The following is a 20,979-nucleotide window of genomic DNA, read 5'->3' as shown; positions in this document are numbered from 1 at the left end:
CAGTTACAACGTTTTAAAGAGGTTTGGATGAATAGGAGAGGTTTAGAGGAATATGGGCCAAACACAGCAAAGTGCGAACAGTTTAGTTTGGGAAACTTGATCGGCCTGGATGAGTTGAACCAAAGGGTCTGTTTCCATGTTCCATGTATCTACGACTTGTGTACGGTAGATTAGATTGGCTTTGCAATGTAATATTGAGGGAATATCGCACTGCAATAGGGACTGCATGTCTAATGTAATGTCAGAGGCCCTGTAAACACTTGGGGGTGGATAAAAGATCCCACAACACAATTTGAAGATGAGTGAGAGTATTCTCCTCCTTGTCCTGGCCAATATTTCTCCCTTGGCTAACATTTACAGCTGATCCACTTTCACAGTGCTGACTTTATGGAATTTGCTGTATGGAAATCAGTTGCCATATTTACTCCATCACAACTTCATTATTGGCTATAAAGCACTTGCAGGTGTCCTGAGTTCAGAAAAGGCATTATATAAATATCAGTCTTTATTTTTTCTTCTTTTAAGGTTGGATATTCCTGCTGTAAAAGTAAAATAATGTATTTTTTATATTTCTCCTGTCTGTCCAGTTAGAAGACTGTGTGCTACAGATAGCTCCGAATGGGAATTATTTGGATCTGGAGTTGTCACTGGATGAGCAGAAGGATGAGTTGGAAGGTTTCTATGAAGAAGTTGGGTAAGGAATTAATTACTGAGCTAAACATGAAAATAGCAAAAAAAGTTAACAAGATCCAACATATAACGAGTATGTGCTCAGCAAATCTGCAGCTTTGCTGAGTAATTGATCACTCAATAGAAATCTAACATTAAGTGAGAGTTTGACATTTTCACCAGTCTACTTATTAACAGTACAATTCTTTAGACACTTTACAAATAGGTTTGGAGTTATATTGCCAGACCTGTTAAGATTCTCTTTTCAAAGTGCCACTGTGGCAGATTTTAGCTTCCATTGAGGTTAAGGTCCATATAATTTCCCTGTAATGACTAGCTATTCCCTGGTCATCCTGCCTTAATGACATTCTTTGAAACCCCTCAGCTCAGCACATGGAAGTCTTGTAACAACAATAAAGTGAAGTTCTCACTTGTAACAGCAATAATAATAAGCTGTGCATTTTTTAAACCAAAGAATAGTACTGATCATAGAGCAGCAACAGGATGTTACAATTGACATGGGGCTGATTGGCCACTGCATGATGATCTTTTGAGACTTTCAAACTCCATACTTTTGGTATTTTATTTTGACAGGGTTAGACCTAATTTCTTGTGGTTTACCTGCTGTCAAATGTGAAGGATAATATAATGGTTTCAGTTGGTTTGATTAGCACACTTGTGCAAAGTTAAGTTTCTTCACAGACCATCAGTGAGAGTACAATGAAATGCTGTGGTCACTTAGGCCTGGACTCTACATGCCCCATGCTGGTCTGCTTTCAGCATGGAGACCTGGACATAGGGAGAGTGCCCAGACCCCACCTTACCAATCATCTGTGAACTGGCCCATGATACGAGGAGTGTGTGAGCCTTAAAATTGGCAGTCTGCCTGCCTTATCTGAATAAATAATTAAGGACCAAAACTGAGCTTATACTAAGTTCAACATTATCCTGGCCAAGCCATAATAAGGTTCCCGCAAGTGAGCAGCCTGTTCTTTTTTAACAAGGTCTCAACAAGGCAGATTCTGGCTGATTATTGAGCTCAATACGCTAATCCCCCTCTCCCCATTCCCCAGTATCCCTGATCCCTGATCCCTTTAGCCACAAGAGTTGGATCTACCTCCTTCTTGAAAACACAATGTTTTGGTCTCAACCACTTTCTGTGGTAATGAATTCCACAGGCTTACCACTCTCTGGGTGAAAAATATGTTCATCATTTCAGTCCTAAAAGGTGTATCCTTTATCCTTAAATTGTGATGCTTGGTTCTGTACTCCTCCATCATTGGGAACAGTTTTCCTGCATCTACTGTGTCTTGTCACTTTAGAATTTTATGGATTTTTGAGATCCCAGTTCACCTTCTAAACTCCATTGAATACAATTCTAACCAACACAATCTCTCTTCGCCCCCTCTATAGCAAGAACATCCTTCCTCAGATAGGGAGACCAAATGTGTGCACGAAATTCCAGGTGTGGTCTCACCAATGCCCTGTGTAATTGCAATATGGCAAACAGTTTGCTTTCTTTAGTGCCTGATGTACCTGTACATTTACTTTTAGCGAGTGGTGTGTAAGGACACCCAGGTCACGTTGAACATTTCCCTGTCCCATTTAACATTCAGGAGAAAGTGAGAACTGCAGATGCTGGAGATCAGAGTCAAAAAGTGTGGTGCTTCCTGATGAAGAGCTTATGCTTGAAACATCAACTCTCCTGCTCCTTGCTGCCTGACCGCTGCATTTTTCCAGCACCACACTTTTTGATGCCCATTTTACAGCCAAATAATAATCTGCCTTCCCGTTTTTGTTACCAAAGTGCATCCCCTCACATTTATCCATGTCATACTGAATCTGCCATGCATTTACCCGCTTGCTCAGCCTATCGAAACACACTGTGACATCTCTGCCTCCTCCTCACAGCTCACCCTTCACAGCTTTTGTGTAATCTGCAAATTTTGAGATAGTACATTTAGTTCCATCACCTAAATCATTAATGTATATTGTGATTAATTGGGATCCAAGCACCGATCCCTGCAGTACCCACTGTCACTGCCTGCCGTTCAGAAAAAGACTCATTTTGTCCCACTCTTTGTTTCCTGTATGCTAAACGACTTTCTGTCCATCTCAATACACTACTCCTAGTCCCATGGGATTTAATTTTATATATTCATTTCTTATGTGGAACTTTGTCAAAAATCTTCTGAAAGTCCACATAAACCATATCCACTGGCTGACCCTGGTCAACTCTACTAGTTCCATCCTCGAAAAATTCCAGTGATTTGTCAAACATGACTTCCCTTTCATAAATCCATGCTGACTGTGTCTGATTCAACTATTATTTTCTAAATGCTGTACTATAAAGTCCTTGATAATGGACTCTAGCATCTTCCCCATCTCCAACATTAGGCTGACTGGTCTATAATTCCCTGTTTTCTGTCTACCTTCCTTTTTAAATAGACAGGTTACATGACCTAACCTCCAGTCTGTAGGAACCGTTCCAGGGTCTAAAGAATCCTGGATGGTGACCAGCAATGCATCCACAATTTCGAGGTCACCTTCCTTAGGTACTTTGGGATGTAGATTATCAGGCTGTAGGCATTTATTAGCCTTCAGCCTCATTAATATCCCAACATTATTTCTTTGCTCATATAGATTTGCTTCAGTTCCTCCCTCTCACTAAACTGTCCTCCCAATCTTTTCTGAAAGTAGGTGAGGTGCTTTCTTCGGGGGTGTCCTTTAGGTATTGGGGTACAGCCCTGATGGAACATAGAACAGAGAAAATTGACTCTATCTATTCCTCTCATTATTTTGTACACCTTGATCAGGTCTCCTCTCTTCCTCCTCCTCTCCAGAGAGAAAAGTCCGAGCTTATTCAACCTTTTTTTATAAGGCAAGCCCTCCAGCAGTCCAGGCAGTATCCTGGTAGACCGTCTTTGCACCCTCTCCAAAGCCTCTGTATCTTTCCTATAGTAGGGTGACCAGAACTGGACACAATATTCCAAGTGATAGTTGGCACCTTCCTTCCTCCCCCCACCTGAACTTTGATTTAACCTTGCTCTACTCCTCACCCACTTCTCCTTTTCAGATGTTCATGCTCTCCCCACCCAATAAGCTGTCCAACCCGAGTCCAGGAAACATTGGCCCCTTCATCTTGAGCCTGCTTGCAGCATCCCACTAGTGAAGGTTGGCTAGCAGAGAGTGGGATGTCCTGCCACTGATGAGTAAGGGCTGAGCATTAGCCTACCCTGCAGAACATTATGGCTGTGGGGAAGGGTCCATTTCAGTTTGTCAGCTGGCTGCCAACTTGCCTTCCGCATCTTCTGTCTCTCTCTTCCCATTAAACTCCACCTCAGATAGTAGTACACCATAGAAATCAGTAGTATTTAAGATATCAGTTCCTGTTGGAAGAAGGCACTAACTGTGTATCCCAAAATGTGTTATCCTTAAACCATTCTCACCTTTGCACTGATGGTGCAGTCACAATGGTGTTGGGTAGGACATTGTGTCTAGCTATAAATGTGGAATGATAAAACAAGCTTCTGGATAAATTTCCCTGTCCGATATAAGAGTCAAGTCATGTTAACTGGGCAGCTGTTCTGTCGGAATTGCTAACGTTAACAAAACATGCAAGGGAAACAAAATGTGTAGGTTTGGTCGATTACCAGCTCACCTCACGAATCCATCCACTGGTAAACTACCTGCAACAGTCCCTGGTTTCTGCTTTTTCCATTCAAATGGAATTGTATTTGTAAACTGTGTTGGATTATTGTATGTTGCATTTGCAATGGCAACAAAATATTCCACCATATGGAAACAACTTAACTTAAAAGGGTTTTTTCTCACCAATCCCAATGATGAAGCTTAAATAGTGGGATAAGATCAAGTCTGCTAGCTCGACAGAATGATGATCATGAAAATAAACAAATCTTGTTGCAACCTAATTGTCAGACACTTTCAGATACATGATGTTAGAACCAACCAGTTGGCTGTCAGCCAGACAGTATACAACTTTTCAATCTTCCATTGCCCATAACAGAGATTCATTTATAATGTTTCTTTTCAACATTGTATTTTTAATTCTCTATCTTCTAACAAAAGATTTGATCAGATTTTGAGTAGGTTTGTGGTTATTTTCCTTTTTCATTTCTGATTTCTCTGCCACTCTCCGAGCAGCCTGGCCCCGCTCTGACTGAGACAGAAATCCAGAGAACATCAATCTCAGTTGTAGTTGGCTGCTGGAAATTATGACCAAGAATCAGAAAGAGATGGACCTTTTTGATTTGCTTTAATTTTTCACCACCATTCCCTCTTGCTTACTTTCTGAGGCAACTCCCATAGCTCCCCAACACTATTGATTCACATTTAGGATGTGAAAGTGACCCATTTGGATGGAAATGTCTTTTCTAGTCTGTGGAAGTCTGAAATATGATATTGCCAAGTCCCCTTTGCCTATAGAACATTGCAATCCCATAATATCCATTTCTTGGGAAAGCGAATTGTCATCCTTAACTTTGCTCTGATATGGCCGTTTTCACTGCCTGAACAGATTTGCAACAATTTATTTACATGATTTGGGTGTGACTGGAGGACATTTGGTTAGTAAGCTTGCAGATGACATCAAAAATTGGTGGTGTAGTGAACAGTGAAAAAGGTTATCTCAGAGTATAGCAGGATCTTGATCAGTTGGACCAATGGGCTAAGGAGCGGCAGATGGAGTTTAATTTAGATAAATGTGAGGTGCTGCAGTTTGGAAAGGAATTATACATTTGATGGTAAGGTCCTGGGGAATCATAGAGTTACAGAATGAGTCCTCGGGGTGCAGGTGCATAGTTCCTTGGAAGTGAAGTCGCAGGTAGACAGGGTGGTGAAGAAGGCACACTTGCCTTCGTTGGTCAATGTGTTGAGTACAGGAGTTGGGACAGCATGTTGTGACTGTATAGGACATTGGCGAGGTCACCTCTAGAATATAGTTTTCAATTCCGGCCTCCCTTCTACAGGAAAGATGTTGTGAAACTTCATAAATTACAGAATCCCTACAGTCCATTTGGCCCAACAAGTCCACACCGCCCCTCTGAAGTGTAATCTTCCAGACCCATTCCCCTATCCTATTGGTCTACATTTCCCCTGACGAATGCAATGAACTTACACATCCCTGAACGCTGAGCAATTCACCTAACCTGCATATTTTTGTACTGTGGAGCAAAACGGAGGACCCTGAGAAAACCCTCGCAGACCCACAGAGAAGGTGCAAACTCCACACAGACAATTGCCTGAGGCTGCAATCAAATCAAACCAGGTCCCTGGTGCTGTGAGGCAGCAGTGCTAACCACTGAGCCACTGTGCCAGCCCACCTTGAAAGGGTTCAGAAAAGATTTACATGGATGTTGCCTGGACTGGAGGGTTTGAACAATAGGGGGAGTCTGAATAGGCTGAGACTTTTACTCCTGGAGTGTCAGAGACTATGCAGTGATCTTAAAGGTGTTAATAAAATCATGAGGGTCAAGGTCTTTTCCCCAGGATAGGGCAGACCAAACCTAGAGGACTTAGGTTTAAGGTGAAAGGGGGAAGATTTAAAAGGGCAACTTTTTCATGTAGAGAGTAGTGTGTGTATGGAACATACTGTCAGAGGAAGCGGGTACAATCACCACATTTAGAAGGCATCTGGATGGGTATATGAATAGGAAGGGTTTAGGGGGATATGGGCAAAATGCAGGCAAATGGGACTAGGTCAGTTTAGGATATCTGGTCAGCAAGGTTGAGTTGGACTTAAAGGTCTGTTTCGATGCTGTATGACTCTATGAACTACTATTTATAAAACTCATACTCTTGACACGCGAAGATAGTAGGATGTTGTGCTATGATGACTCATTTGTCCTGACCATTGTACAGCTTAAGGTTTGTCGGGTGCAGGAAACATCAAGGCATCTGTACAAGCTGCACGTGAGCACCGTTCCTATCATTACGAGGTTAGGAATGCAAAAGAAGAATCGTCCTGCATTTTAAATAGCTGAGCTTGGTATAATTAGACAGTGATTTCTGTTTTGACATGGATTTAGTTAAGCAATTGCAATATTAAAATATCTAAGTACAAGCTTTTAAAGAAGAACTATTACCCGTTTAGGTTCTTGAGTAACTTTGGGGAAGAGTGACAGTGATAGGAAAACAGATTGGGACTTGATCTGCATGACAAAATTTATTTCAATCAGTAGTGGAAATACTTTTTATATTGAAAACTATAGCTTTAAGTGCCAAAGATTGTGTAACTAATTTAGAATTAATAAAACTGTGGCCACTTTAGGCATTAGAAGCAGGAATGTTAGGACTACTTCCAGCCAAATATTGAATCCCTGACCACAACTGGGCCAGATAGAGAGAATTCAGGACTGGTTGTGTTTAAATGGTGGTTGCTATGTTACCATAGAATGTGCAGTTTTGCACATCAGCATTTATTTTCAGTTTAGTTGTTTCTTTTCTGCTTCCTTGATGTCTTCCCCAGCCCCAAATTAAACACTAAGGACACTCCTAAACTGTCTGCTCTTCTGCCTCTATTTATGAGCAATGAAAGAGGATGCAGACTGGTGGAATGTGCAAACTAATTGATTTTGGTTGCACTGATCTAGTAGCTCAATATGCTCCATTTATTTTCCATCCTGTTTTTCTCCTTCATTCTCATTTGAAGAGTGCATTTTAAACTTGCAGTCAGTCAATGGAAGTGAAATTCAAGCTCAAATGATAAGTTGAAAATCTAGCTAACTGTCTCAGCAATAACTTGAACTTATGTAACACCATTATTGTAACTAATCCCCACAGGTATGATAGTTGACATAGAACAACATAAGGAGAGAGGGTGGGTAAGGGTTTGGAAAGAGGTCAGTTTTATGATGCATCATAACGTGAGAGATGGAGAGGTGTAAGGACGGATCTTAATTGATTAGATCTGAGGCAGCTAACAGTAGTATTGTGGCAGTTAAGATCAGGGATGCCCTGAAGATCAGAATTATATCCCATGATTACTGCAATGGAGGACGTTCAGGCCATGAAAAAATTTAAAGTTAAGGATGAGAATTTTTAAGCAGGAGCCAGTGTAACGTGGGGGGTAATGTGTGAATGGGACTTAGCTCAGTATACAAATTGGATATGTGGAAGAATGTTGAATGCACTGAAGTTTACAGAGTGTTAAATTTGGGAAACCAGCCAGGAGTTGCCTGGAATAGTCAAATCTAGGGGTAACAAAAGCATGGTTGAGGATTTAATGAGGTGGGTGCAGAGCTCTGGGTAGATTGGCCACGTCAAAGAGATAGAAATGGTCTTAGTGACCTCTTGGAGATTAGATCTGCCTCAGATGGTTACCAGGGAGAGGGATGGAGTGAGTTGCTAGGGAATGGAGTTGTGGCAGAGACCGAGACAACGGCTTCAGTCTTCCCAATATTTAATTGGAGGACCATTTCTCTCGATGCAGTCCTGAATACCAGACAGACAGTCTGACAGATTTGAGACAGTGGAAGCAACAAGAAGGATGGTGATGAGTTAGAGCAGGAACTGATGACAGTGTCACCAAAGGCAGTGTGTTGGGGAGGGAACCAGGGAGAGATCACTGGGAGAGCCAGAGATTAGAATGCATGGGAGCAGGTTAAGGAACCAATGTCAGTTGTACTCTTGTCACAATTCAATAGGGGAAGAATGGTTACAGGGCAGTGAGGTCCCATCCAATTGGGTGAGAGTAGAGAGGTATTACAGAAGGATGGTGAATCAACTGTGTCAAAGGCAGCAAACAAGTCAAAAAAAGGATGGAAGGTTTGCTGTGTCACATAGAAAGTCAATAGTGACTTTGATAAGAGCTGTTTTGCTGCAGTGACCAGGTGGAAGTCTGTTTGGAGGGAGTGAAACCTGGAGATCTGGCAAAGGTGGACACACATGGGTGATGCCAACACGTTCATTGTCTATTGGAAAAGAGAGGGATTGAATTCACTTTGCCCCCAGGAGTTGACTTGAATCTGCCATCTGGTTCATTTTCTTCTGTCAATGTTTGGAGTGTGAATGTTTGAAATGGGTTGGCAAAGGAAGGTCTGTCCCTGTAGTCACCATATTTGTGAAGGTTTTCAGTTTGGACTCTCTGGATAACGATGGGAACAAAGCAAGTGTTTTATTGTTCTTCACCCTAACTGAGGAAAGTTAGTCTCTGTTTGAGATCAGCTCAGGCTGGTGTGGGAAACTGCGACTTGCTTATCCATAATCCTCAGAAGGACACTAGATGTTGCACTTACCTTTGAAGCAATGCTTGAGGAGTGCCTTCGACGGAGTGCATTTCACTGTCCCCTCCAGTTTAGGAATTGTGTTTTCCTACACCTCTTCCTACTTTCAGAATGAAGTTGTAATCTGTGCATCTGTAAGAATGAGTGATTAGGGGACTTCTTCCAAAGATCATTGGATCCAGGAGGAACAGGAATGTTTTCCCATTTCTCCTTGAACAAGTGCCAACCTTGAATTGGCACTTTTCACCTAGCCTGACTCTGCCAACCAGAACCTAGCTATCACCACCCCGGCAAGATGGCCCACAGCTAATGTCACCAGTCAGGCATGATGGGTAGTCAGATACTGTGGCTCATCCTGGAACCTTTGTACATGGCTTGAATCCAATTTTGGGTTGGGTTTGGGCTTCTCAGTTTGGTCCAAAGCACAGTGTCCCAATCACAGTGTGCTTTGGACCCAATCTGCTCTGGAGGGCAATTGGCTGGTACAACATCTGTAACAGTTGGACTGCTATTGCGATAGATTTAACTAGTCGTTGTTTACATATATTCAGTCCTAAAAGAAATAAGTAGTTTGATTTGGTGTTGAGAGACAAACATCTAATCCTCTGTTCATTTTCGTGACTGGGAATACACAAGATGGATGTGGACACCATTTGGTTTTCCATTGACATTAATGGAGATTCAAAATCCATCCTTAGCTTTCTGTTGCACCTTCACAAGAAGTGCAAAGGAAGACAGGAACTATAAGCCACATAGTGGATGTAAAGTGTGCCAGCCTTGCAAAGATGCCAGCTGGATGCAGTTCCTTTGCTCATGTCAAACATAAGAACTAGCTTGAAAATGAGCTAGGGAAATAAATATCAAGCTATGGAATCAATGCTACACAATGAATTATTTTGCACATTCAACCAGTCTGCATCCTCTCACACTGCTTATAAACAGACACAGAAAAGCAGACCAATTAGGAATGTTCTTAGTGTTTAATTTGGGGTCGGGGAAAACATCAAGAAAAGAAACAACTAACACTGGAAGTAAATGTTGATGTGCAAAACTGCATCAGGTTTAAATAAACTCACATTCAATGATAACTTAGCAACCACTATGTAAGCATAACCAGTCCTGAATTCTCTGTATCTGGCCCAGTTGTGGTCAGGGATTCAATATGTGGCTGGAAGCCATCCCAACATACCCATTGCTTGTGTCTAATGATCCAGATGGCCAACTGAGTCCTTTCCAGTCCTCTGTTCTCCAAGTTCCTGTTGGATCAGTCACTTGGAGTAATAAATTACTTGAGGTACTTGTTCCATTGAAATCTTGTCAGCATTTGAATCCATTCCCTCGTTTGTTTGAGGTCTGCAAATAGCCTGTCCATTAACCTTTAAAGGACTAATTAGCATTTGGTCTGTAGACCTGTTGGTCAGTGTATCCAAATTTCTTTTTAATGTGATTAGTGCTTCTGCCTCTATCAATCCTTTTTGGGTAGTCAATTCCACACCCGAGATCACCATCTATAAAAAACATTGTTCTTCAACTGTTGATGATCTTCATTTCAAATTTGTTGCTTTAAACCTGTCAGTTATTGATATTCTTCCTATTCATTCTACCTTGGAAGCTCTTAATTACACACATCCCGATTAAATTGCTTGCATAAAGAAACCAACATCAGTCTTCCAAAACTTTGCTCATTCTGAAAATTCTCCATTCTTGGCAACATCCTTGTAAAGGAGAAAGTGAGGTCTGCAGATGCTGGAGATCAAAGTTGAAACTTTATTGCTGGAACAGCACAGCAGGTCAGGCAGCATCCAGGGAACAGGAGATTCGACGTTTCGGGCACAGGCCCTTCTTCAGGAAGAAGGGCCTGTGCCCGAAACGTCGAATCTCCTGTTCCCTGGATGCTGCCTGACCTGCTGTGCTGTTCCAGCAATAAAGTTTCAACAACATCCTTGTAAATCCCTTCTGTAACTCCTCTGATGTGTCACATCCTGCCTATACTGTAGTGACCAGAACTGCACGCTGTGCTCCAGCTGATGCCTAACCTGCGTTTTATAGCACTCCAGCAGAATTACCATGCCTGGATTTGATATAATATGACAGCTCATTGGAGACTTTTATTTTTGCACCACTTAGAGAGAGAAAGTCACAACTGGTGTGAAGTGAATTAAGCGCAATTGTAATACTTAGAACTTCATCTAATATTGATGAAGAACTAACCTTTCATCACCTCCTCAGTAACATCAAACAGAACTGCGACTTGTCTGGCAGTGTGTTGAGTTTACTTCATCAGAAATCCAGGCCAAACTAGCAGCACAGTTCCAATCCGCTCACTTTCAGTAGATATTATCCAAGTACTACCAGTTGAAAAAGGTTGCAATTATCTAAATACACCAATTTTGCAAACTAAACTGATGCCTGGATTATACCAGTGTTGTTTCTGTGTGTTTGCTCATGTTGTTAAGTTGGATGCTGTCTTGGAGTAGCTAAGCTTGAATGAATGGTGATGGAAACAACATGTAGTCAAGACGTCTCTATACAGGTGTATGGGGTTCAAAGTGCAGAATGGTTGGCACTCCTACATGGAAAGTATTACTTCATACTCTGATTTTCACTTGTGCTTCAAACAGATCAAACTGATTTTCTTTGAAGCTCTGGGGTGAACATAATTATATGCTAACTACTATGCGTTGGAAAATCGCATAAGAGGATTCTTTACCTGAATGGGCAACTTTATTTATTGAAGTTTATTTGCAAGTTTAGAGCAGGGCAGCAAGATATCTTGAAACTGGAATAGTTTAATTTTGTGTATATTGGTTAAAAGACTGATAATTGCAGGATTGGATAAAAGTATGCAGTGCGACCACAAAGAGGAGATGTAAAATGCTGCCAGACATGATGCTGTACAAGCACATTTTTTCAGGCTTTGACAAGGAAGCCTGAAAACTGTGGCTTGCTTGAAGTGATTTCACCCGAGTCATATGGAGATTATTCATTTGTACATGTGATCTGTCATGTAGTGTTACTAAATAAACCAACTTTGACTCTGAATTATGCAGGAGTATTTCAGAATAAGGCGCAACACTGATTTTTAAGGCATCTCGGTCTGTGTGGAATTTTACAAAGTAATTATTTTGAAATGTTCCTTCCTGCTCTGGGTGCTGAGTCACATCTGGTTATATTTCCATGGGTTTCAGCAGTCTTCCACCACTGTGTCCAATTGGCTGCTTTTTACATCTTGTTCTTAGCCAGTGAGCGTCACCTCAGATCCTATACATTCTCCAAACATTGTGACTGCACTGCGCCACCAAATGAGTATCGTAAGAAAGTGGATATTCAGTTTTCCTACTTCAATGTCTTGATTAATGTAGTCTTAGCAGGAGCCATTGGTGGTTGATCAGGAACAGGGCTGTCAAGGGAGGGGGAGGCATAATATGAAATTAAGAACTTTCACTGATGCTAAATGGGGTTGGTTCTGAACCAAGCAATTAGGCAGGGCATGTGACTCTTGGCTTTAAGAAAATCTAGGAAAAGATTTCTCTTGGAACCCTAAATGAGAAGGACAGATACTTTGTACCATTACAAAGCCATGGTGAAAGAACAGGGCAGTCTGGCAAATTTGGATAGTTCCTTCAATGCTTCAATATTCTCATGACAGACTGAATCACAGAAGTTTTGCAGTGTAGAAGGAGGCCATTTGTCCCATCCTGTCTGAACTGGCCGACCAAATGCGTATCATAAGAAAGTGGATATTAAGAAAGTGGATGTGCTGGAAATTCTGGGAATCATCAAGACAAGTAAGTCCCCAGGGCCAGACCAGATATATACAAGGTTACCACAGGAAGCGAGGAATGAGATTGCTGTGCTTCTGGCAATGATCTTTGCTTCCTCACTCTCCACGGGAGTAGTACCAGATGATTGGAGGGAGGTGAATGTTGTTGTGGTTCTGTTCGCCATGCTGGGAATTTGTGTTGCAGACGTTTCGTCCCCTGTCTAGGTGAGGAGAATGTTGTTCCTCTGTTCAAGAAAGGGAATAGGCAAATCCCTGGGAATTACAGACCAGCCAGTCTTATGTCTGTGGTAAGCAAGATACTGGAAAGGATTGAGAGATAGAATTTGAGTATTTGGAAGAACATAGTTTGACTAAAAATAGCATGGCTTTGTGAGAGGCAGATCATGCCTCACAAGCCATATTGAGGTCTTTGAGGATGTGACGAGACAAGTTGATGAAGGTCGAGCAGTGTAAGTGGTGTATATGGATTTCAGTAAGGCATTTGATAAGGTTCCCCACAGTAGGCTTATTCAGAAAGTTAGGAGGTATGGGATACAGGGAAATTTGGTGGTCTGGATACAGAATTGGCTGGCCAAAAGAAGACAGTGAGTGGATAGAAAATATTCTTCCTGGAGGTCAGTGCCAAGTGATCTCCTGCAGGGAAATTTTCTTGGGCCTCTGCTCTCTGTAGTTTTTTTTATAAATGAATGAAGAAATGGAAGGGTGGGTTAGTAAGTTTGCCAATGATACAAAGGTCGGTGGTATTGTAGATTGTGTGGGGGGGGCTGTTGCAGGCTACACAAGGCATTGACAGGATGCAGAGCTGGGCTGAGAAGTGGCAGATGGAGTTCAACCTGGATAAATGCAAAGTGATTCATTTTGGAACGTCAAATTTGAATGCTGAATACAGGGTTAAAGACAGAAACAGTGGGATCTTGGGGTCTACATACTTAGATCCTGCAAAGTTGCCATTCAAGTTGATAGGGGGGGTTAAGAAGGCATATAGTGTTTTGGCTTTCATTAACTGGGGGATTGAGTTGAAGGGCTGTGAGGTTTTGCTGCAGCTCTATAAAATCCTGGTTAGACCACACTTGGAATATTGTGTCCAGTTCAGGTTGTATCAGGTTGCCTCATTATAGGAAGGATGTAGATAGAGTGCAGACGAGATTTAGCAGAGTGCCTGAATTGGAGGGCTTGTCTTATGAGGAGAGGTTGAGTGAGCTGGGGCTTTTCACACTGGAGAGAAGAAAGAAGAGAGGTCACTTGATAGAGGTGTACAGATTAATCTCGACAGAGTAGATGGTTCGAGACTTTTCCCCAGGGCAGAAATGGATGCCACAAGGGGTCATAATATTCAGGTGATTGGAGGAAGGTATCGGGGAGTTGTCAGAGGTAGGTTCTTTTCGCAGAGAGTGGTGGGTGTGTGGAATGCACTGCCAGCGGTGGTAATAGAGTCAGAGACATTAGGGACATTTAAGCGACTGCTGGACAAGCACATGACTGGCAGTAAACTGAGGGGTGTGTCGGTCAGGTTGATCTTAGATTAACATAATGCTCGGCACAACACGTGGGCCGAAGGGCCTGTACTGTTCTATGATTTATAACTTACTGCCATTTTCCTGCCTTTCCCTCTTTATCCTGACATTGGGTCATTATTTGAATAGGAACAGCATTCTCATAACCTGCTGCCCCCACCACTAGCCTGTATTCCAGACCCAAACTATTCACTGTGTGGAAAAACATTTTTCTCAAATCACACTTGTTTCTTTTGCAAACTAGTTTAAATTTGCACCCTCTCATTTTCAACTCCTTATACAAATAAGGATGGTTACTCTCTGTCTATTCTGTACTGACTCCTTGTGATTTTGAAAACATCGATCAAATCTCCTCTTATCCTTCTCCTTTCCAAGGAAAACAGTTGCAATAGCTCCAATCTTTCCTCATAACTGGTGTCTAACCCCTGGAACCAGTCTCTTTTGCCCTCTCTCCAATGTGTTCACACCCTTCCTAAAGTGTGGCACTTACAACTGCACACAATTCTCCATCTGGGATCTGACAAGTGTTCAGCATAACCTTTTTGCTGTTATACTCTGTGGTCCTATTAATAAAACCTTTAGAATAGTACACATTTTATTGTCTTTCCATGTTTCTTATACCAAAATGTATCACCTCACAATTGTCCGGATTGAACTTCATCTGCCATCTACCTTCCCACTCCACCAGCTTGTCAACGTCCTGATGAAGTTCAACACTGTCACAGTTTACAAGCCATCCAAGTTTTGTATCATTCCCAAATTTTGAAATTGTCCCCTGCACACCAAGATCTAGATGATTCATACATATCCGGAAAAACATGGTCCCAATATCACTTTCTGGAGAACACCTGTGCAAACCTTCCTCTGTTACGCAGCCAATTTTGTATCCATGTTGCCACTGTCCCTTTTATTCCTTAAGCTGTGACTTTGCTTACAAGTCTGTTTTATGGCACTGTAGAAAATGTCTCTTGGAAGTCCACACTCTCACCAACTCTCTCTTTACTTCCTCAAAGACTCTAGCAATTTAGTGAATGAGGAGAAATCCATTCTCATCCCGAGCTAACTCTCATTTGTCTATGCAACTATTAATTCTCTCCTAAATGATTGTTTCTGGAGGTTTCCGCACTGCGGATTGGCCAATATTTACTGAAATTATTCTTGCAAGCTCCCTTTTTAACAAAGGGGTAATGTTTACAATTGCTGAAAATGTGTTGCTGGAAAAGCGCAGCAGGTCAGGCAGCATCCAGGGAACAGGAGAATCGACGTTTCGGGCATAAGCCCTTCTTCGGGCTTATGCCCGAAACGTCGATTCTCCTGTTCCCTGGATGCTGCCTGACCTGCTGCGCTTTTCCAGCAACACATTTTCAGCTCTGATCTCTAGCATATGCAGACCTCACTTTCTCCTTAATGTTTACAATTCTCCAGTCATCTGGTACCACCCTGAGTCTTAAGAAAACTGAAATACTCAGGTCAGTCCCCCTACAGTTTCCACCCTCACTTTTACCAGTATCCCTGGATGTATCATTCAGTCCCAGCATCTTGGCAACCCAACCTCTACTCCTGGCACCTTCCCCTGCAACCGCAAGAAATGCAAAACTTGCGCCCACACCTCCCCCCTCACTTCCCTCCAAGGCCCCAAGGGATCCTTCAATATCCGTCACAAATTCACTTGCACCTCCACACACATCATTTACTGCATCCACTGCACCCGATGTAGCCTTCCAAACATTGGGGAGACAGGCCGCCTACTTGCGGAACGTTTCAGAGAACACCTCTGGGACACCCGCATCAACCAACCCAACCGCCCCGTGGCTGAACACTTTAACTCCCCCTCCCACTCCGCCAAAGACATGCAGGTCCTTGGCCTCCTCCATCGCCAGACCACGGTAACACGACGCCTGGAGGAAGAGCGCCTCATCTTCCGCCTAGGAACCCTCCAACCACAAGGGATGAATGCAGATTTCTCCAGCTTCCTCATTTCCCCTCCCCCACCTTATCTCAATCCCAAGCCTCGGACTCAGCACCGCCTTCTTGACCTGCAATCTTCTTCCCGACCTCTCCGCCCCACCCCCTCTCCGGCCTATCACCCTCACCTTAACCTCCTTCCACCTATCGCATTCCCAACGTCCCTCCCCCAAGTCCCTCCTCCCTACCTTTTTATCTTAGCCTGCTTGGCACACCCTCCTCATTCCTGAAGAAGGGCTTCTGTCCGAAACGTCAATTCTCCTGCTCCTTGGATGCTGCCTGACCTGCTGTGCTTTTCCAGCAACACATTTTTCAACCTTATACCTCATTGTCCAATACCTCATTGTCAATTTTGAACCCTTCTGGTGACTGACTGACTTGCTCCCTGTTTCATTGTGGTCCAGTAACATGATGTTCTTGATAAAGACAGATGCAAAATATTCATTTACTACCCCAACCAAGCCCCCTCCCCAACCCTTTTCAATATTTATGTGTCTGCCAAAGAATTTGGGCTTCTCTTCCATGTTAGTTGTCTGTCGTCTTCTGTATTGTACAATTCTATGGTTATTAATGAATACTGGATCTCTTCTCATTGCACATCTCCCTCCCCAACCCCACCAAAACACCTTTGCACCAGAATACCATGGTATAATGTTCAAGGAATGGTCCGATTATGTGTGGAGTATGTAAAATGTTTTGCGTTTAAAAACCTGTGGGCAAATAACAACTTCCTGTTTTAACTGAGTAGAGTAGCTTTTATTTGTCATTTCAACCATATGCAACTGATACAATAAAAATGAGTCAGCGTTCCTCCAGGACCAAGATGCTACATGGGCAGCACAAACTATACAATTGTACATGGCATAAAGTGCACAAGAAGTACAAAATAATTCAAGTTACAGTGTAATAGAAGAATGATTGATAATAAGCATTTTACTAGCAGGAATTTGAAAGACTTTCAGATGGGAAAGAGTCCGATTATACTGTATTAAGGAGCCTGACGGCTTGGGGGAAGAAACTGTTGCACAGTCTGGCCATGATAGACCGTATGCTCTGGTATCTTCTGCTAGATGGGAGGAAGGAGATGAGTTTGAATGAGTGCTGTGTGGGGTCTTCCACAATGCTTGTAGCCTTGCAGATGCAGCGTGTAGCGTAAATGTCTGTAATGGAGAGAAGAGAGAGCCTGATGATCTTCTCAGCTGTACTCACTATCCGTTGTAGGGTCAAGCCTCATTAAATATGCCTGGAAACAAACCTGCAAGTACCAAATTCTCAAGAACAGCTCTAAAAATGAAACTTAAGCTATGCCTCCCTTCTTAACACACGAAATATAAATTAAACTTAAAGCCATAATACATTCCTAACCTTGAAAGTAGAGTTTCAGGTAGACAGGATAGCAAAAAAGGCAGTTGGTATGCTTGCCTTTATTAGTCAGAGCATTGAGTATAGAATTTGGGAGGTCATGCTGCAGCTGTACAGGACATTGGTTAGTCCACTTTTGGAATACTGCGTTCAATTCTGGTCTCCTTGCTATCCGAAGGATGTTGTGAAACTAGAAATGGTTCTGAAAAGATTTACAAGGACATTGCCAGGGTTGGACTGTTTGAACTTTAGGGAGAGGCTGAATAGGTTGCAGCTACTTTCCCTGGAGCATCAGAGGCTGAGGGGTGGCCTTATAGAGGTTTATAAAATCATGAGAGGCCTGGATAGGGTAAATAGCCAAGGGTTTTTCCCTGGGGTGAGGGAGTCCACAAATAAAGGGCGTAGTTTTAATGTGAGAGGGGAAAGATTGAAAAGGGACCTAAGGGGCAACGTTTTCACGCAGAGGGTGGTGCACGTATGGAATGAGCTGCCAGAGGCTGGTACAATTACAACATTTAAAAGACATCTGGATGAGTATATGAATAGAAAGGGTTTAGAGGGATATGGGCCAAATGCTGGCAAATGGGACTCGATTAACTTAGGATATCTGGTCAATGCAGACAAGTTGGAACCGAAGTGTCTGTTTCTGTGCTGCACATCTCTATGGTCCTAATTTTAAAATGCTTTGTTAGAATACATGATGCACAAAGCTTGAAATATGATTTGTTGTGGCTTGCCTTTGCTGATGCCATTTTAATAGCAACTGGATCATGGCAAGAGTTGTCACACAGAGAGTTGTATGCTTGGGGTTGTGGGTCTCTGATGTTTTGCTGAACAGTCAGGCCTCCTGAATACCCACCTAGTTTGAAACACTGTGCTCACCAAGAGACCTGTAACTATTTCTGGTGGGGCAAATAGCCTCCAGTCTTATTAACATGCATTTGCTGCTCAACTATTGCATGTTTTCACACAGAGGAGTTTACTGTAGTACTGTACACTAAACAGAAGGAGCAGAAAAACATTGGCATTCCAGTTGACTAACGAATCATCTCTTTCTCATTCAGTAAAGGGAGACGACCTACCATAATCCTTCGGACCCAGCTCTCTGTAAGAGTTCATGCCATTATAGGTGAGTGAAATATTCTTCGTTTGCAGGTGTTGGAACTTACAAAACAAACATGACCCATCCATGTAATTTTTTTCTCATGATATGGCTCTTGTTTTATATTTTGAGTTAAAAGAAAAATCATATTTCACATTAGATTCTCCAACTTTCCAAGAATATTTGTGAAACATTAGTGTGGAACTATATGGACTTGTTGTTTGTAACGCTTGAATTAATATAGTGCATTGCAATAGAGTAACCATTAAAATGAGTTATTTGGATATCTATGACTTATTCAGCAGCTGGTTCTAATATGGCTAGATGTTATGATGACTGGCATCATTATGCTTCAGAGATCTTGTTGCACTGCCAAAGGCAGGGACAATGTTACTTTTGAGGGCTAATTTTATGCATTACTGCATTATCTTGGCATGTAATGTATTGCTATTTACATGAGATTTTCCATTTACCCAGATTGACTTTTTGTCTCAGTTGCTTCTGCTGTCTGTACCCAGACCTCAGCTGGGGCCTTGCTTAATGATCCCTTTTATCGGTTGCCATAGATGAAACATAATGTCCTGAATGTATAAATACATCAACTAGATATGCCAAAAAGGAAATGCAGTTTAACTTGCATGTTATTTTTTTGTTTTCCTGACAGTTTTTCCAATTTACTTTCTTCTCCAATTCTAAACACCAGTGATTTCTCAACTGCAGTTCAGCAATATTTTAAAAGAAAGATTTAGAATTATGTAGCTTCTTTCACAGCTTGAGGACATTTTAATGTGCTTTATAGACAGGTAAGTACTTTTTAAGCTGCAGTCATTGTTGAATTGCAAAAATAGTGGGGCCCATTATGTAGACAGCAGCATCCCACAAACAGCAATGAGATAAGGCCAATTAATTTGTTTCAGTAATTTGTTCGAGGGATGTATATTGGCCTGGACGCAGGGAAAACTTCCTTGCTCTCCTTTTAAAAAAAAAGAGCTGGGATAGTTTATATTTCTATCCTAAGAGATTAGTTGGCATCTTGGTTTAGCATCTTCTCTAAAATGTGATACATTCAGCATGGCAGTGTTCTGATGTTGAAACAAGAGTGTCTCATACTCCATCATTGGCAGTCCTCTATGTTGTGAAATGATGCTTTGTAAAGTGCTGAAAAACTCTGTGTGAACCATCACCTGGAGTAGCTCCCCATTCTAGCCTGGTGGTCTTTGCTGCATTTACTGTAGAGAAAGCCAGTGGGCTGGGAAGGTACACAGTTCGCTGGCCTCTTTTTCTCAGGGCGCATATCTTTTACAGATGTAATATTGGTTTTCTGCTCCCCCCTTCCAATGCTCTTCTAGAAGGTCCACTTCCAGAGGACATCAGTGACTGTTGCCCATTTATCAGTGCCAATAGGGTTAGGGTTAAAGTTGTCAACATTTTGATTACTGGCGTCAGTCATTCAGAGACTGTGACCCAGTTCACTGTACAGAGAGTCCTTTGGCTGTCAGATATTCCATGTATATGGTTCAGCTGGTACAGACTTCATTGATTTAGAAAATGAGTATATCAATTAGCACATTCCAGGACCTCAGAGCTGGTGACCTTATGCTGCCAGGAAATGCTGCAGATGTGTCTTGTTCTTAATTCAACCATGGTCAGATTCGAACCCGAGATCCCAGAACATTCACTGGATTTCTGGATTACTAATCCCGTGACAATAGCACTAGACTGACTACTGAGCTAGCAAATGTCGTCCAAGTCTTAACATTGTAGAGGAGTGCACTGATACTTCAGGCTTGGTAGGGTTTGGTGTTCACAGTCAGAGTGCTGTGGTCCAACACTCTCTCTTTCTTGGACATAGCTGCAGCTTTTCCAGCTGAGCAATGATTAACAATAGAGTCATTGGTTTTCAGGCAGGAGCCTGGACAGTCAGCACTTATTCATTGTGTCCTTGGGGGCTCTGCACATGCTGTTCAGTGGGTGGAAGCATTGACTTCTGGTTCTGGAAACTATTGTCATGCATGGACCTAAGAAACTCACACAGCAGCGGAATGGAGGAATATGGCATGGTGGGCATTGGCGTTAAGCATTGTCATCCAACAACCATCACACGTGCACTTTATAATAGAGTCCACTCCATTACAAGGAGAAAATGGGGAATGCAGATCCTGGAGATCAGAGTCGAGAGTGTGTTGCTCGAATCGCAGCAGGTCAGGCAGCATCTGAGGAGCAGGAGAATAGACATTTCGGGCATAAGCCCTTCATCAGGAATGAGGCTTGTGGGTCAGGGCTGAGAGATAAATGGGAGGGGGGTGGGGTTGGGGGAAGTAGCTGGGAAAGCAATAGGTG

At 42.4% G+C, this 20,979-nt stretch overlaps 1 protein-coding gene across 5 annotated transcripts in view; it reads left to right on the top strand.

Moving 5' to 3' along the window:
- The window catches only part of fhod1 (formin homology 2 domain containing 1), a 320,810-nt gene that overhangs the window by 22,628 nt on the left and 277,203 nt on the right, over positions 1 to 20,979 (top strand). For 4 of the 5 annotated variants that reach the window (XM_043707127.2, XM_043707126.2, XM_087995958.1 and 1 more), the window contains exons 2-3: positions 588 to 694; positions 18,602 to 18,666. In XM_043707127.2, the coding sequence (XP_043563062.2) occupies positions 588 to 694; positions 18,602 to 18,666 (172 nt within the window). Of the gene's footprint in view, positions 1 to 587; positions 695 to 18,601; positions 18,667 to 20,979 lie in introns of those variants that run through there. The other variant, XM_087995959.1, reaches the window with a different exon arrangement.

The sequence above is a fragment of the Chiloscyllium plagiosum genome, unplaced genomic scaffold (assembly GCF_037043375.1).
Source record: "Chiloscyllium plagiosum isolate Xiang-an unplaced genomic scaffold, Cpla_swu_hap1 HiC_scaffold_17, whole genome shotgun sequence".
NCBI classification, from domain to species: Eukaryota; Metazoa; Chordata; class Chondrichthyes; order Orectolobiformes; family Hemiscylliidae; genus Chiloscyllium; species Chiloscyllium plagiosum.
This window is presented reverse-complemented; position numbering and strand designations above follow the sequence as displayed.